This window comes from Juglans regia, chromosome 7 (genome assembly GCF_001411555.2).
Source record: "Juglans regia cultivar Chandler chromosome 7, Walnut 2.0, whole genome shotgun sequence".
NCBI classification, from domain to species: Eukaryota; Viridiplantae; Streptophyta; class Magnoliopsida; order Fagales; family Juglandaceae; genus Juglans; species Juglans regia.
The window spans coordinates 30,339,210-30,358,207 of record NC_049907.1 but is presented as its reverse complement, the minus strand read 5'-3'; the positions used below and the strand labels follow the sequence as shown (position 1 = coordinate 30,358,207).

Here is an 18,998-nt window from a genome sequence, read left to right as displayed (position 1 = left end):
CATTAACTGTTACATTTCAGAAGGAGTCTTGGAAAACTATCCTGCTCTTAGCTTACCAAAGCCTTGGTGTAGTAGCTTACCAAAGCCTTGGTGTAGTGTACGGGGACTTGAGCATTTCCCCTTTAAATGTCTACAAAAGCACGTATGCATAAGATATTCAAGAAAACCCAAAGATATAGATCTGTATAGTGCAAGAGAGAGAGAGAGAACCTCGTAGTCGTCTGTGAACGATGCGGGTGAACGGTTCTGTTGGGTAAGAGAAAAAATTTGAATGAGTCATCTGGGATGATTCGGGATTTTGGGGGGGACTGTGTAAAACGCAAGGGGTTTCAACAAGTAAAAAGCACGTTTTGAAAAAATAATTAAAAGAAATCCACCTCACTAGGGTATGTGGTGTTGGAGACATAAGAGCTTAAGAATAGAATTACTCGGTTAAGAAACATTAGGACTCTCATTTGGACAATTGGAGTATCTCATAATTTTGTGAATAATAATGAAATAGTTTGAGTGAGTTATATGATGTTTTATTGGATTTTGGGAAATGAGAGAAAATGTTGAATAAAATATTATAGAATAAAATAAATTGCTCGAGTATAATTTTTTAATATTATTTTTGTTATAAAGGTTTTATTGATTTTTGTATTTTGTTTAAAAGTTTATAAAAGTTGTATTGATTTAAGTGTTTGGATGATTATTAGGTAATGATTAAATGAAAATGTTGAGAGTTTGAAATTAAAAAGTTTTTATTGTTTGAGTGATATTTGGAAATGAAATTTTGAGAAATTTGTATCTCTCATATGTATCCAAACGAGCCCTTAGATAATAACAACCTTTTGTCTTCATTTTCTGAATATAATTTTATTATATTGAGAAAATATAATATAATTCTATCAATTGCATTGTATTGATATTGACAACCAAACTTTTATCTCATACGAAAAAGGTCTCACTTGGAAGTGAGTTTTCTCTCTAGATAGAGTGAGTCTGAGGCTAGCTTGTGCTGGTCTGAGTGTGGTGAGCATGGAGGAGGAATTGTCAAAGCAGTGGGAGAGATTAAGTCTCACAGAGGAAGAAAAAGAAGGAGTTGCTCTAAAACTCTAGCCAACAATATCTACTATGAGAATGAACCACTTCTGCCTACTGGTTATGATAGTGGCAGAGAAATTCATCAATAGGGAAGGTTTCAAGAGCACTATGTCAAAAATATGGAAATGTGATAGCTGGCTCCAGTTTTCAGAAGTTGGGACTAACAAGTATCTGATTGAGTTCCAAAGTAAAAAGGATTTGGATAGGGTGATCAATGGCAGGCCGTGGTCATTTGATAGATGGCTTTTATGCATTCAACCTTTCAATGGGTCCATGTCCATTAATGAAGTAAGTTTCAGCAAAGAGGAATTCTGGATACAAGCCTACAACCTGCCTTTCGATTGCATGAACCAAGAGGTTGGAATCCAGATAGGAAACAGCTTGGGAAGTTTTATCAAAGTCCATGTAGATGAAAGAGGCATTGGATGGGGCAAGTTCTTGAGAATAAGGGTGGAGCTTGATATCACCAAAACTCTCCTAAGGGGTCTGTTTATTAAAGTTGATAGGAAGAAAACATGGGTGTATTTCAAGTATGAGAGACTGCCTTCCCTCTATTTCAAATGTGGAGTAATCAGACATGTAAAGAACTCATGCTCAAACCAAGAGGGCAGGGAAGGGCAGAGCCAATATGGGGCATGGTTAAGGGCACCTATAGTAAGGGAGAATGAGCTGCAATTCAAGAAATATGGTGAAAGTCCTGATCACTCACCCAAGTTTGAACCATGGCCATGGTGGAAGGGGAAGGAGGTCAAGGATGAAGACAACAGTGGTAAAGCAGATCTCATGGAAAGGTGTCAGGAGCCCTCAAAGGAAACTGATACTATCGAGGAAAAGGTGACGGGAAAGGAAAGGAGCAGGTACTAGGGGACATGCCAAAGTCAAAGTCTCGAACTGAAGATAGAGCAAAGGGAATACTAAAACATCCAAACACTGCACCCTTAGGCCAAGACGAGGAGAATAGGGAGATGTTGGGAGTGGTGGAGTCATGATTAAGTAAGGGAAAGACTGTTTCTAAAGAGACCAGATGTGACTTCAACTCTGACAGAAGAACATCAAAGAGCACAGAAACCTCGACTGACCTTTTGCAATAGGTTCAGGACTTTAACCAGTATGTTTCCAACCAAGTTAAAGTACTTGATCAAGTCAAGAAAACTGCCAGCTGGAAGAGGAGGGCACAAGACATATGCATAGGGAGAGGCTCTTTGGTTGTGGGGGTTGCACCAGCTTTCCATACAGGTAACAAAAGAAACAGAAGTCCTCCACTAGCTAGTGTGGATCAGCACTTAACAAAAAAAATTAAAATTGAAAAAGATGACAAACTGGTTTCTCCTCAATTTGAAATGGTGGAGGCTGTGGAACAGCCCCACCAAGACAAATGAGTTGCCTCAGTTGGAACTGTCAGGGGCTTGGGAACCCCCAGACAGTTCATGAATTGCACCTTCTGGTGCTTAAAAAGTCCCCAGCATTTGTGTTCCTTATGGAAACAAAGTGCAGAAGAAACAGAATTGAAAGCCTCAAAAACAGTCTTAAGCTAGATAATAGCTTTGTAATTGACTATAAAGGAATGAGGGGTGGAGTGGCATTCCTTTGGAGAGATGAAGTGGAAGCTGTAGTGCACACTTACACTCAACACCATATCTCTCTTATGGTGAAGGGAGCTAAGGGGGGAAAGGAGTGGTTATTGACTGGCTTTTATGGCAATCCCAATACCAGTAGAAGGAAGGAAAGTTGGCAGTTCCTCCAAGCTATTAAACCAGGAAGTCCCATAGGGTGGGTGTGTGTTGGGGATTTTAATGAAATACTCAACTTTAATGAAAAATGGGGAGGAGCCTTAAGACCTAAAGCTCAGATTGAAGATTTTAGAGCTGCGGTTGATGCATGTGGTCTATGTGATATGGACTTTATAGGAAACAAATTCACGTGGAATAATGGAAGATGTGGTGGAGCCTTTACCAAAGAAAGATTGGATAGAGCTTTTTGCAATTCCAATTGGAGTGAGATCTACCCAAGCTCAAGTGTTAGCACCCTTTCTGCCTTGTGTTCAGACCATTGCCCATTGCTAGTCAGGTTTGAGGGGAGCCAGGATCATAGGACACAAAGGGACAAACCATTTCGCTTTGAAGCACATTGGGCCATGAGAAATGGTTGTCAACACCTGATGGAGGAAATCTGGCAAAACAACAAAGTTTCAGGAAATAAAGTGAATGATCTTAAAGAGGGGCTGAGCAAATGCAAACAAAAACTTCTGCAATGGGATAAAAGAATGAAGGGCAATTCCAAACAACAATTATCAGAGAATATGACACTTTTGGATGATCTTCAAAAAAAGAACAAGGGTCATCTTAATGAGCAAGTTAAGCAGGTTCAGAAGGCTATAAACAACCAATTGGAGGAAGATAACCTCAGATGGAAGCAAAGAGCTAAGCAAAAGTGGTTGAGAGAAGGTGACAGAAATACCAGATTCTTTCATCAAAGTGCCTCATTCAGAAGAAGAAACAACAACATCAAAAAGTTAGTGAACGATGAAGGACAGGAAGTGTAGACCACAGAGAGCATAAGTTCCCTCTTCCAAGATTATTATAAAAACCTTTTCTCAACATCTTCACAAAAGTAATGAATGCCAATATCAGAAGGGTTTACACTCAACAAGAAATTGAAGAAGCCCTATTTCAAATGGAGGGCCTCAGTTCTCCTGGCCCTGATGGATTTCCTGCTGTTTTTTATCAGAAGCAATGGCCTCTCATTGGCAAACAGGTTTGTGAAGCCATATTGCAGGTGCTGAATTCAAATGGTAACATCTTTGCTGTGAACAACACCTTCATTGCTCTAATTCCCAAGAAAAAAAACCCCACCAAAGTTACTGAATTCAGACCCATCTCCCTCTGCAATGTAATGTATAAGATCATTTCTAAAATGATAGCAAACAGACTTAAATCAATCTTGCCTCTCATCATTTCTAGTTCCCAGTCTGCCTTTGTACCAAATAGACTCATCACTGACAATGTAATAGTGGCTTTTGAAGCCTTGCATACGATGAAGTCTAAAATGACAGGCAAAGAGGGGTATCTGGCTCTGAAACTAGATATGAGTAAAGCATACGATAGGCTAGAGTGGAGCTTCATCAAAGCTGTGATGTGCAGAATGGGTTTTTGTAATAAATGGATAGACTTAGTGATGAAATGCATTGAAACAGTTTCATAGCCCTTCTAGTTAATGGAACTCCTCAAGAACCTTTTTATCCTTCTAGAGGGGTAAGACAAGGTGATCCCCTATCACCTTATCTTTTTATTATGTGTGCTGAGGCCCTTAGTTGTCTTCTAAGAAAAGCTGAAGGTGAGGGATTGATATATGGGGTACCTATTGCTAGAGGCCAAATAAGAATTTCACATCTATTTTTTGCTGATGATTGTCTCCTATTTTGCAAGGCAAATGCCATAGAATGGGGCAGACTTTTTGGACTGCTGAGAAAGTATGAATCATGCTCGGGTCAAAGGCTCAATCTGGAGAAAACTTCTATTATTTTTAGCAAGAACACAGCAAGGATCACACATCAATATATTTTGTTCATTGCAGGGGTGAGACATGGTTCAACTTATGAGAAATATTTGGGATTGCCATTAGTGGTTGGAAGGCTCAAGTACAAGACTTTTAAAGGCATCTTAGACAATATTAGATAAAAAATCAGCAATCACAGAGTGAAATTATTGTCACAAGCTGGGAAGGAGGTCTTCATCAAAGCTGTGCTTCAGGCACTTCCAACATACACAATGGCTGTTTTCAAGCTGCCCAAAACCTTGCTCAAAGATATCAACATTGTGATTAACAACTTTTGGTGGGGACAGCAAAACAATGAGCACAAAATTCACTGGATATCTTGGAAGAGGATGGGAAAAGCAAAAGCTGAAGGGGGGATGGGATTTAGAGACTTTGAGGCCTTTAACATAGCTATGCTAGCAAAACAATGTTGGAGACTAATCCAACATCCAGACTCTTTGGCTGCTCAAGTAATGAAGGCCATGTACTTTCCTAAATCCACTTTTCTAGAAGCAAAACTAGGTGCGAGACCCTCATATATATGGAGAAGCTTCCTATCAGCAAGATCATTGATTGAAGCAGGATCCTATTGGAGAATAGGTAATGGGAGTCAAGTGCAAGTCTGGAAGGATAAATGGATTCTCTATCCAAGTCCTAGTAAAGCTCAAAGCAATGTTAGTGCGGTGGGAATTAGTGCAACTGTCTCTAGCCTAATTGACCTTCACACCAAGCAATGGAGAAGTACTATGGTGAGACAGATTTTTAATCAAAGAGAAGCTGGGATTATTCTTAAAACTCCCATCAGTTCTCTTAACAGCAGAGATAAATTAGTATGGCAAGGCACAAAAGATGGCAGCTTTTCAGTTAGAAGTGCGTACCATAAGGAAATAGAGAGAATTCACTTCCAATCAAGTCAAGCTTTAAGTAGTTCTTCATTCACAGCAGTCTGGAAACAACTATGGCAATTAAAAGTGCAACCTGGGGACAAAGTACTCCTATGGAGATCATGCCTCGAGGCCCTTCCAACTAATTCAAATCTTTATAAGAGGAGATTAGTTGAGAACCCTCTCTGCCCAATCTGTTATTTGGAGGCAGAAGACTCAACTCATGCACTATGGAGATGTGAATCAGCTAAAGATGTTTGGAGCCAATGCTCAAAAAGCTTACAAAAATGTCATCAACCTCATGTGACTATGATCCAACTACTAGAAGACTTACTTCAGGCTATGGACAGTCGAATCATCCAAGAATTTGCAGTAGTGGCTAGAAAGATATGGTGGAGAAGAAACAAATTCCTCTTTGAAGGCACCTTTGCACATCCGAATGCTATAGTGAGGGAAGCGAGAGGGACATTGGATCTGTTGAGTGAGGAGGAATCAAGATTGGTTCGAGGGCAGACTAATACACAAGAGGAGGATTGGCAGGCTCCTCCATCAAACTGGATCAAGCTAAATTGGGATAGTGCAGTAGACAAAGCAAATGGAGTAATTGGAGTGGGAGTAGCTATTATGGACAGCCTTGGTTATACCATTGCTACCAAGAAAACTAATAAACTCCTCTTTCCTGATCCACTACTAGCAGAGGCCTTTGGAGCTCTCAAAGCTGTTCAGTTTGGTGTGGAGCTTGGTCTATCCTAAGTTATTGTTGAAGGGGATTCTTTGCAAGTCATCAATGCCTTGAGAAGTGATAAGGAAGGTTGTAATAGTGTAAGTATGTATGTTAGTGAGGCAAAACAGATTCTTCAAAATTTTGCCAAGTGGGAGGTTTCTCATGTTAGGAGAAATGGCAATACAATGACTCACTTGTTAGCAAAAGATGCTCTTTCCATCCACGATGATATTGTAACCTTGGGGGTTCTTCCCTCTTGTATTCCTTTGGATTAATTGAATGGAAATGACTTATGATTCAAAAAAAAAAAAAAAGATATTGACAACCAAAATCAATCTATTACTTCCTATACTTGTTGGAAAATTATAAGCAACTTTCGACTTAGCAATAAGGGATCCCCCAGTTCAAAGGGGGTTGGAGAGTAGTAAAGTCTGGACATCTTTTTCCGAAGAACTCCTTAGTGGGTCACTGAAGAAGGTTATTTCAACCCAAGTGGATATACTCATAAAAAGAAAATGCATATCATGCGAGATAGGCAAATTGAAAAAGAAAATGATGCAATGATGAATGCACAGGAGGACCAAACAAAGAATCACGATAAACAACAACAATTCAAGTCATCTCATTGATGCTCAACTCTTCCAAGAAACTGTAAAGTAGACTTGATGAAAACCTATGATACAGTTAGAGAAGTAGTTGAAACCATGGATCTTCATGAGAGGGGTAATCTTGTGGATCAAGGAATGAATATTTTCATCCATATTCTCTTTATCAATCAACGTAGAGCTCAAAGGTTACTAATATGGATAAAAATTGCATATATACCTATAGGTTTTAAGGAAGATGTTGCAAAGGATTAGTATGGAAGGTGCACAGCTAATAAGGAAGGAGTTTCCAAGCAAGAAAATGGCTATAAAATAAATTGTTGTTTAGGCAATATTGCCTGTTTTGGAAATATGTCAATCCGCATTTAATTCTCGTTGCCCTGTTTTGGTAATGCTTCGTTCAGCACTTAGTTTACGTAGGTTGCTATCGTCCATATTGGAGAATAGCGAAGAACGTTTTGCTATAAGATTGTAAGAGTGGTCTATCAATAAAGCATCCAGAATATTATTATCAACTTGTTCTTATTTATCGTTCAACATAGGAAAGGCACGGAGAAACGATCCGGCATCTTTTCCGGTTGATCCCCCTGTAACATGTTCCGTCGCTTGTGCTCATAACAATTTGGCATCAGAGCAGGTCATGGCGGACCCCCGAATTGAACGCTTAGAACAGCAAATGGTGAACTTTGGAAACATCATGGAACGTCTCATGAAAAAATTTGAGGAGACTAGTGCGAAGGTGGACTCTTTGGCAAGCAGGAGTTCAGGTGATGGAGAGGGGTCGAGATCACGAAATAGAAATGGAAGGAATCATGGTGGAGGACAGAATTCAGCCGCGCCCAAGTTTGCTAAATTAGACATTCTGAAATACAATGGTCTGGATGATCCAACAAGTTGGATCTATAGGGTGGAACAGTTCTTTGAATATCAGCAGACCGAGGAAGTGGAGAAATTGCATCTGGCCGCTTATCAACTGGAAGGGGAGCTGCAAATGTGGTACCAGATTTTCAAAGATAGTGAAGAAATCATGTCCTGGGTAGCACTGAAAGGAGGCTTACGAACTCGCTATGGCCCAACCATGTTTGAAGATCACTTTGGTTCGCTAAGCAAGCTGCGACAAACAGGGTCAGTCCATGAGTATCAATTGCAATTTGAACAACTGTTAAGCCGAGTGGGTGGACTGGCTCCCAACCATCAATTAGGATGTTTTATCAGTGGACTCAAGGAGCCCCTACGCACGGACGTACAGGCTGCACGTCCGTCGTCCATTACCGACGCAATTGGTTTGGCAAGACTCTTTGAAGCTAGGAATTTAAGGAAACCAATGCAGATGGAGGCCAGGCGACAAATGTCTATGGAATCGACGCCACCCCCTCTGCCCTCAGCCAACCTATCATGAACAAAAACACCACCCATTCGACGCCTCACTCCAAGCGAGTTACAAGAACGGAGGAGGAAAGGCATTTGCTTTAACTTTGATGAACAATTCGCGCCAGGTCATTGCTGTAAGAAACTTTTTCTGATTGAGGGGATATATGTGCAGGAGGAAGGAATTAATGGCAAGGGTGATAGTGAGGAGCAAGACGAGTTTAATGAGGAGCCGGTGATTTCTATACATGCAATGGTGGGGACCTTGTCACCACAGACTATGAGGATTCGTGGAACAGTTATGGGGCACAGCATCACAGTTCTCTTAGATTCCGGAAGCTCTCATAATTTTTTGAATGCTTCATCCACAAAGAAAATGGGGTTGACTTCCCAGCAGACACAAGGTATGAAGGTGATGGTGGCTAATGGAGAAAAGCTGGACTGTGAGGGACGTTGCAAGGGAGTGACGGTATGGTTCCATGGTACCCAATTCCCGATTGATTTTTTTTTGTTAGCAATAGAAGGTTGTGATGCAGTACTTGGAACCCAATGGCTACGTACGCTAGGCCCAATTTGGTGGGACTTTGCTAAACTTGTAATGAGTTTCAAATATATGGGAAGGCAGATGGAGTTAAAGGGAATTAGAGGGCCGACGCATAGGTTGGTCGAGGAGAAGGAAGCAGCAAAAGAACTTTGCAGAAGGAAGTCTGGCTTCCTTTGTCAATTGCTTCCTATGACGCACAAGGGACTCGAAACTACAATAGAATTTTTATCCATTAAATTGGGTGCTGATGTTGCAGGTACTACCACCACCAACCATGAAGTGGAAAAAATATTACAGAAATTCAATGGCCTATTTGTTGAACCAACGGGACTTCCGCCAGACCAATCTCTTAATCACCACATTCCTTTGAAGTTGGGTTCGGGACCAATTAATGTTCGTCCATATCGCTACCCTCATTACATGAAAGGAGAGATCGAAAAGGTGATATCAAGTCTCTTGCAATCAGGCTTGGTGCGAACCAGTACCAGTCCGTATTCTTCGCCAGTGTTGATGGTTAAGAAGAGGGACGGCTCATGGCGCCTTTGTGTAGATTACAGGACACTAAACCAAATCACGGTAAAGGATAAATTTCCTATACCCATTATTGACGAGTTGTTGGATGAGTTAAATGGAGCCAAAAAATTTTCCAAGCTAGACCTTCACTCGGGATATCACCAAATAAAGATGCATGCAGAAGATGTGGAAAAAACGGCATTTCGGACGCACCATGGACATTACGAATTCCTCATGATGCCATTTGGACTTACCAATGCCCCATCAACCTTCCAATCCCTCATGAACGAGATTTTTAAGTCCGTTTTACAGAGGTATATTTTGGTATTTTTTGATGATATACTCGTTTATAGTCAAACGTGGGAGGATCATTTATCACACCTTCGAGTAGTGCTATACACGTTGCAATCTAACCATTTATTTGTGAGGATGGATAAATGTCAATTTGGGCAAGACCAGATCAATTATTTGGGGCACCTCATTTCCGAACATGGAGTAGCAATGGATCCGGAAAAAGTGGGCGCAATGACAGAATGGCCTAGACCCACCTCCATTAAGTCCTTACGTGGGTTTCTCGACTTGACCGGTTATTACTAGAAATTCATCTGTAACTACGACCAAATTGCAAGCTCACTTACACAATTACTCAAGAAAGATGCTTTTGGCTGGAACGACTGTGCAGAGGCTGCTTTTATTCAATTAAAGCAAGCGATGACTACTGGGCCAGTCCTAGAATTACCGGATTTTTCCAAGCAATTTGTGGTGGAGTGCGATGCATCAGGTTTCGGCTTAGGTGCCGTGCTCATGTAAGAAGGTAGGCCCATCGCCTATTATAGCAAGGCACTACAAGGTAGGAATCTAAGTCGATCAACTTACGAGAAGGAGATCATGGCATTAGTTGCTGCCATCCAAAAATGGAGGCCATATTTACTCGGAAACAGGTTTATGGTCCGAACAAATCAGAGGAGCTTGAGATGTTTATGGGATCAAACCACTGCAACGGAAGCACAACAGAAATGGCTAGTCAAGCTTATGGGTTACGATTTCATGATCGAATATAAAAGAGGGCGTGAGAACTCTGCTGCTGACAGTCTATCCAGGTGAGAGGAAGGCCTTCATCCGGAGAAAAAAGAATTTTGCTCTCAGTATGCCATTACCGCTATAGACCGAATCCATTAGAGAGGAAGTGACAACCGTACCAGAATTGCAGACATTAGCAAAAAACATTCAGGATGGCGAAGCCATTGGACCGTGGGGTTTCAAGTCAGGGATCATCTTTTATAAGGAGCGAATTTATTTGAGGCCAAATTCTCCGCTTACCCAACAAATTATAAATGAGTTTCATGCGGGAACTCATGAGGGGTTTCATAAAACTTGGCAGCATCTCAAGGCTGTGTTTTACTGGTGGGGGGCAATGTCTCAGGTCAAGGCTTTCATCCGTGGTTGTGACATTTGCCAACGGCACAAGAGCGAGCACACCAAACCAGCCGGGCTCCTCCAACCTTTACCAATTCCTGTTGCTGTGTGGTCCGACTTGTCCATGGATTTCATAACAGGACTGCCCAATTCACAAGGAAAGAGTGTCATTTACGTTGTGGTCGATCGGTTTTCCAAATGCGCCCATTTTGTGCCTCTCAGACATCCATTTACAGTAGCAATGGTGGCACAAGTATTTTTTGAAAATGTGTTTAAGTTGCACGGGCTTCCTACTTCCATTGTATGTGACAGAGATCCCACTTTCACTAGCAACTTTTGGCAAGAACTCTTCCAATTACAAGGGATTAAATTCAACTTCAGCTCCTCATATCATCCATAGACTGACGGTCAAACCGAGGTGGTTAACCGCACTCTCGAAATGTATTTACGTTGCTTCACCAGCTCCACACCTTCAGCATGGGTAAAATGGCTTCCTTGGGTGGAATACGTATACAACACCAGCTCCCATTCCAGCACTGGACAATCTCCGTATGAGGTGGTATATGGCCGCACTCCACCCACACTGCTTTCATATGTATCTGGAACTGCGCGAGTAGAGGCGGTAGCTCAGTCTCTTACCGAACGGGATCAACTCGTGAAGGAAGTACGCCTCAAGCTCTAGCAAGCACAAAACTGAATGAAGTTGCAATATGACCGCGGACATCAAGAAAGGAGTTTCCAACCAGGTGACCAGGTTTACGTTCGGCTACAACCATATAGGCAGCAAACAGTGGAAAGGAGGACAAACATGAAGTTGGCTGCTCGCTACTATAGCCCTTTTCGAGTTCTAGAGAGAATTGGGCAAGTTGCATATCGCCTTGACTTTCCTGCGGGATCCCGTGTGCACCTAGTATTTCACATGTCCCTCCTCAAACTTAAGTTGGGAAATCATGAAACGGCAATATCGAAACTTCCAGAGGCTGCCTTCACCGTCTCACCACACCAACCACAAGCTGTGCTGGCTTATCGAGGTAAGGGATGCAAGGCGATGGCCCTCATTCATTGGTGCGGTACCAACCCAGCAGAAGCGACCTGGGAAAACATAGCAGCTATCAAGTCGCAATTTCCGGAGTTCATCCTTGAGGACAAGGATCAATCTAATGGGGGAAGGAATGTTGCAGAGGATTAGTATGGAAGGTGCACAGCTAATAAGGAAGGAGTTTCCAAGTGAGGAAATGGCTATAGAATAAATTGTTGTTTAGGCAATATTGCCTGTTTTGGAAATATGTCAATCCGCATTTAATTCTCGTTGCCCTATTTTAGGAATGTTTCGTTCAGCACTTAATTTACATAGGTTGCTATCGTCCATATTGGAGAATAGCGAAGAACTTTTTGCTATAAGATTGCAAGAGTGGTCTATCAATAAAGCATCCATAATATTATTATCAACTTGTTCTTATTTGTCATTCAACATAGGAAAGGCACGGAGAAACGATCCGGCATCTTGTCCGGTTGATCCCCCTATAACACGTTCCGTCGCTCGTGCTCGTAACAGAAGACAAGCTCCCAATTAGATCTTTGGGTGTATCTCTAATCTACACACATGTTAGCAAACTTGATTGTTTTTATGCTTGTAGACAAAATTCAATTAAGCAGATTAATTCTCTTTGCAATCCATATCTTTGGAGTTGATTTCTACGTTGAACCGTTTGTTGCTGCCCTCTTTAGTCCCCACCATCATGCCACCTTCCTGTTCTAGCTCCGCTAAGAACTAGCTAGTCCTCTTTATTTTTGCTAACCAAAGCGATCAGAGCAAATTCTCAGAACATTCCTCTAGAAAGGAAGTGAGTTTAAAATTCCAAAAAGGAAGAAGCCCTTGGATTGAAAAGCTAGAAGATTGGAGCTATGCTACTTCATTGAAATAGTGTTTATGTGTGTAATGAGAATGACCAATCCATTTGGTTAAATTGGGTGAAAAGCTACCTTCCCAAAAACAAGACAGGGAGATATTAAAACTTGTTTGGACTAATTAAAATGATGTTCATTATGGCTAAGGGAGATATATTTCCTTTTGGTTTGATCATTGGCATCGTCTTGGATTCTTGGGCTCTTGGTACAAGTTTTTCATTTTCTTTTTTGTAGGAACTCTATCAGAAATTCTGAAATACCAATAGTTGCTAAACTACCTACAATTATAAAGGGTTCAAACTGGTCTTGACCAATTGTGCCCACTGCCCAACTACATTTGGAAAACCTTACAAAGAAAAATCCCAAATAAGTTATAATAGCATGTTAGAAGACAAATTAGTTTGGAAAGTCTCTCCCAGTGGTACATTTTCTGTAAGCAGTGTATGAGATAGTTTGCGTATCCAAGTACAAACTATAGCGTGGCACAACTTGGTGTTGTTTAATTAGGCCACATCCATAGGCACGTGTTTATACTTGGTTTGCCATCACATGAAAGACTGAACACCATAGACATGATATTAGCATCTCACTATAAAACCCAAGACACTGGAGGTTTGGATACCAAACTCATCTCAACTCATTTTATCTAATCTCATCTAATCATTACAACTTTTCCAAATTTTCAAACTAAAATAATATTCTAACAATATTTTATTCAACTTTAAACTTTCATCTCCACTTATTTCTTCCCAACTCACTATCCAAACCTCCAAAACCATGCTTGCTTACGTGATTTCCATAGCAACTTGGAAGATTTACTCCATGAGATTACCTTCTATGTTAAAGCCAAGCTAGCTTCATCAAAAAGGTTTTTAACTTCTATATAAAACGAGAGACTTATAAGGGCATGGGACCTCTCTACGTTAGTATAACTAGTTGTTTATCTATTGAGAATAATGCGAAAATTGTTGGTAAGTGTCGTATTTTGTTGAAGTTCATGACGTGTTTCTGTTATGGCCACCAAGTGTTTGTTTGGTTATTTGTGTCAACAACAAGTCCTACAAATATGGTGTTGGGTACATTTTATTTAGTCTTTCAGTTTCTTTATGGTCAATGTTGTTTTCCAATTGTAGGCACATGGTTGCTGAAGTATAGGAGTTTGTTTCTAAGTTGGAGTCTATTTAAGTACGTTTGCTATTAAATAAAATTAGTTCAGTTTTTTTCTCCAGGTAAGTTTCTTTCTCTGTCTTCTACGTGTTCCATTTTGCTGTTTTGTTTTAACCTCACAGTGTCAGAGAGAAGAAGAGCAGTAGCTGCACTTGACTTCAATTTTTTAACAATTGTTCTCTTAGCCAGGTTCGATGGCAAGTAATGGTGGTATTGCCTCATAGCCAACACTCGCACTCTTTCAAGGAGTTGGGTATGACATTTGGAGCACAAAGATGAAGACTTTGTTTATTTCCCAAGATTTATGGGATTTGGTGGGAAGAGGCTACTATTGTAACGCCCCAGTCCCGGATAGGTCGGAGAGTTATCTCTTAACACTTAAAATCATATCTCATTGTACAAATGTAAACTTCAATTCCTCATTTACTTATAGACCTCATTGTTTTAAACCATCTACTCCAAAATAAATAACAAAGATTACGATGAAATCTCAACATAAAAGTCAACTTCCCAAAATACTAAGTCAATAGAGCAAAACAAAACTATTCAATGAAATTCTCCAATAATAAGTACTCTCTCTGTATTTAATAGACTATGCTCACAAAGTCTTACCCATGCTTCCTATTCTTGAACCTTCGCTGAAGTATCCAACATATCTGAAAAATGTTGTTGAGATAAGGGGTGAGTTATCAACAACTCAGTAAGCAGAGGACATATGCTAGCGTGCAAACATGAGCATTTACAAAGTACAGTATGCAGAACAAAATATTTTACAAAGTTATCATGCAGAACAAAACATGTTTTCAAAAATAACAGAGCGATGGTTTTAAGACAAGTAAAACCTAGAGTACTTTGGCATAATATAACCTGAACAATCATCATCACATCAAAACAGAGCATCTTACAGAGAAGATACAATGTTTCACCCCCGTGGTAGAGTTGTGCTATCCCCGGTGAACAAACCGGGTAGAGACAAAGGTGAAATCTTTCCCTTATTCTTCTCGGAGCCCCGAGTGTGCACACAGGAAAGACCACAATAAAATCACTTTGTTTCCAAAGTGGGTGCACTCAGAGACAGAGAAGTTGGTACCAACCCAAACAGAGTAGAGCATAACAGAGCAGAGCAGAGCAGAGCAGAGACAGAGTCAGATACAAAATAAGTACACCATGCCAAAGGTTTTCAGATGTCATATCAAAACAGAACATAATACTAAAGCATAACCATGTCATTCTTACATACTGAAAACAAAAGTTGGAGCATCTTTCTAAATAAATGTACAATTTTTTAAAATTCTCAAATATCTCCCTTTTTCAGATTTCAGAGACATCATAACAAAATTTAGCTCATGTCTACACAATGCATGTCAGAAAATATTTTTCCTTTTTCCACACAGATTTCATGAGTATGCAAATAAACGACTGAGGTTGGTTTTGTTTTCCCAAGTTCTCATATCATCACAAAATATGAAAAATTTTCATAAAGTCAACTTCAGTCTTAATAATTTATATAAAGCCTAGCATAGGAACCCCGCTTACCTGAATTTCTTAACTTTTCAGAAATTCTTCACAATGGTACTGAACGAAAATCAATCTTCACCTATAAAAATTTCACGTACTTCCGTAAATTTTCAATCAACCATGTATGTCAATATGTAAGCCTAGAATACTAAAATAACCTATTTTTCCCAAAACTCTAAAATTCTCATAACCCAATGCCTTAAAACATTACTCTCCATACTCATCGATGACCATTTAACCTTTTCGAATAATATGTTTAAAAAAATATCTGTCGTCAAAATTTCATTCAAACGACTTAAACTAAAATTTTAAATAGTTGAAAATATAATTAAAACTTCATTTATTCTCTTATATATAAAAGAAAGACAGTTCAAGTAAAACCCCGATATTTTAGAGATTTTGCCAAGGTAGCATAGGGCTCTTTAAAAAGCACTGTAATTTAAAAAAAAAAATTGATCGGAAGGCTACACAACTTAGAAATGATTTAAGGGTATTTTAGTAATTATGAATAATGGTGGTTAAAGAATCATAGCCTAAAAAAAAACCGGTATCAACGAGGCTACATACATATGGCAAGGGAGGGAATGCGAGATACTCACCCTGAGAGTAAGAGCTGAGATGGAGCTAGGTGCGGTGCGGAGAAGACGCCGTCGAGCTGAGCAACTGAGCACGATAGGAAGAGTGATGAGAAAGAATTGATGAGCGAACACGGTGAATGAATGAGGGAGAGACGGAGAGAGTACGGCGTGCAGAAGGAAACAGAAACTTACTGTGAGAAGAAGAGGAGGCGTGCAACGTTGCACATGGTGGACGGGACATGGCTTGCAGTGGCTCTCCTGATCTTTGGCAGACTCTTGTGAGAGATGCGGCTCTGAATAGGGTGGTCGAATCAAGCTTTGGCCCTCACACGTTGTTGCTTTGTTTTTTACTAGGAAAAACAGAGGTTGCAGCAACGTCTTCATGCAGTCGCGACAACGTTGGTTGGTGGTGTAGGGGTTTACGTTCGCGTGGCCTGGGCAGTGGCTACCCTTCGATGGTGCATGGGGTGGTGGACGGTCATGCGAGGATACATAAATGACTCTGTGAAATAATCGTGTGCGGCTGAGCTAGTGGGTGTTGGGAGGTAACGACGGGGAGAAGGCTTAAGAGGGCAGTAACTGTGTTTCGACAGTCTCTCTATGCATGAGATGATAAGTGTATAAATTTATATAAAAAGGGCGATACGAAAACCCTAAAGAAATGAGGGAGACATGCGTGTGCATGGAGAGGATAAAAATACATTAGAGACGGGGAGGTTTTGGAAACCGGGGTGTAGCAAACTTCGGAAGTGCAAAAACTAAAATTGAAAAACGGTTGAGAAGATAAAATGAGATAAGCTCACAACAAACGACGTCGTGAGGTAGGAGAGGTTACTTAGCTATGTGAAAGCAAGAGAGAGAAAAAAAAAAGAAACAAGAGACTCCAATGGAATGATCTTAAGGTTTAATTGGCCCGGGTGCTACAACTATGAAAATGGTGTTTCTGTAAACACCCTCAAACATTTTCATAAAAAGGTTGCCAAGGCCTTGTTTTTCATTCAGCAAGTTGTAGACGAGTCAATCTTTCCCAGAATTGCTACTGCAATGAAAGTAATGCAAAGAGGATATTAAGGTAATGCAAAGGTATTGGCAATCAAACTTCAAACCCTTCGTAGAAATTCTGCAAGTATGATGATGAAGGATGGTGATTCCATGCATGATTATTTCTCTAATATGTTGGAAGTTGTGAATCAAATTAGAAAGTTTGGTGAAAACTTGTCTGAAATAAAGGTTGTTGAAAGAAATTCTAAGGAGTATGCCTAAGAAGTATGATCATGATATTGCTGCAATTGAAGTCTACAGGATAAGTATCCTAACAATTGATGAATTACTTGGCTCTTTGCAATCTCATGAAGATAGGATGAAAAGATATGAAGAAAATTCTATAGAGAATGCTTTTAATGCTAAATTGCAGCTTTCCAAAGGCAAAACTAGTGGTAGTACTAGTGAGTCTACCAAGAAGAGTTCAGCTACAAGAGGGCATGGAGGTCATTCTTTTCATGGCAAAAAGGGTGGCCGAAGTGGTGGCCGTTTAGGCAACAACTATCAACATCACAATGAAGGATGTGACAAAAGTGAAAACTCTAATTGAAAGCCCCAATGTTATTATTGTAAGAAGTAAGGTCATATAGAAAGGTACTGTAGACTCAAAGAAAAACAAGCAAAGCTTGCTAAAGATAAAGAGAAAGATGAGACTAAAATTTTATTTCTTACTTGTTTTAGTGCTCATGAATGTGCTTCCGATGTTTGGTATATGGATAGTGATAAGTGTTATTTTATGGGATTTTATCATTTTTTTATTTATGAAAAGTGTCAGTTTTCCTTTAATTCTCTTTTATTTCTATATATTTTTCTTTATTTTCTTGCATTTGAAGGAATGAGAAGATTTAGTACAAAATGAGAGCATTTTGGTACAAAAGAAGAAATTATAGATCCAGACCGATGAAAGGTAACGAGATCAGAAGAGAGCCGAGGAGATTTGCGAGAGGAGCTTTGTTCGGTGGGCAGCAAAGAGATTTCTCTCGCCCAAAAGGCGAGAAGACTTTCCTTTCGGTAGACGAGAGACTCAATGGCGACAAGATTTAGGCACTGAGCGATATAATTTACTTCCTAGGTGTGAAGACTTGGCGCAAGGCTCTAGGCGACTAGTCTAAACGACCAACTTAAAAGACTAACCTAAACAACATATTGGGTAACAACGAGATAAAATGCGAGCAGTTTTACCTCTCGGTAGGTTGGTGAGAGGGTTCTATCATCCCGATTAGGAGTCTTTCCGTGCCCATTTGTTTGTGACCTCCACAACAATTATATTCAGCACACGGCATCTACTCAGTGGGATAATTTCTCCCGACCAAGATCAATATGCTGCTAATCACCAAATTCGAGTTCCGAGTTCCGCAATCAATTTGTTGGCGACCAAATCCTCCCGAGTTTTGAAATTCAAGCCGCATATCATTGGATCTTTCATTTTAGATAATTATGATATTCTTGGTATAATTTCCTTTTATGTTAACATCTATCTTTAGAAACTATTTTCCAGATTTTTAGGTTAGATTGTAGCCGCATTTATTTTGTTTTTAGAATTGAATTTTGACAGCTATTTAATCTCATCTTGTGGGATGAATAAGGGGTCTGAAATCTGAATCTAGTTAGAGTTTTTAGGGTTCTGAGTTTTTTTTAGAGAATGAGTTTTAGATTTCAACATTCCAGAGTTTATCATTTGAGTTTGTTTCAGGAAGGTGGATTTGGGGAGTAGAGGCAAGAGCTGCATGCTTCATCAACTAACTCCAATGAAGAACACTAGTTTTATTATTTTTCTTTTCGGTTTCATTACGAACTAATTATATTTTCTATAATTTTGATGTAGTCTAGCATTGAACATACAATTTATATTCTAAGTTATTTTATTTCAATATTTCCATGATTAAGTGTTTATTCATTATTCTTAATGCTTGCAATTTTCTACCTAATTATTATTCAATCTATTGAATTATAATGAGACCGAGAGATGATTTGTGATTAAAGCTCTAGGATTAAACACCATTAGTTGAGCAAAAGTAGAGATATTTTACCGCGATTAGTGTGATTTTCAAGAAAAATTCAAAAGACTTAATAAGTCTCCAATTAGTTAAACTCACATAGAAATATGAAGTT

At 39.7% G+C, this 18,998-nt stretch overlaps 1 protein-coding gene across 1 annotated transcript; it reads left to right on the top strand.

The window, feature by feature from the left end:
- The first annotated feature begins 2,461 nt into the window (after positions 1 to 2,461).
- Positions 2,462 to 3,628, top strand: LOC108979518. The gene has a single exon (XM_018950214.1). It carries the CDS (start codon positions 2,462 to 2,464, stop codon positions 3,626 to 3,628), a length of 1,167 nt encoding a protein of 388 aa, XP_018805759.1.
- Positions 3,629 to 18,998: the final 15,370 nt, after the last annotated feature.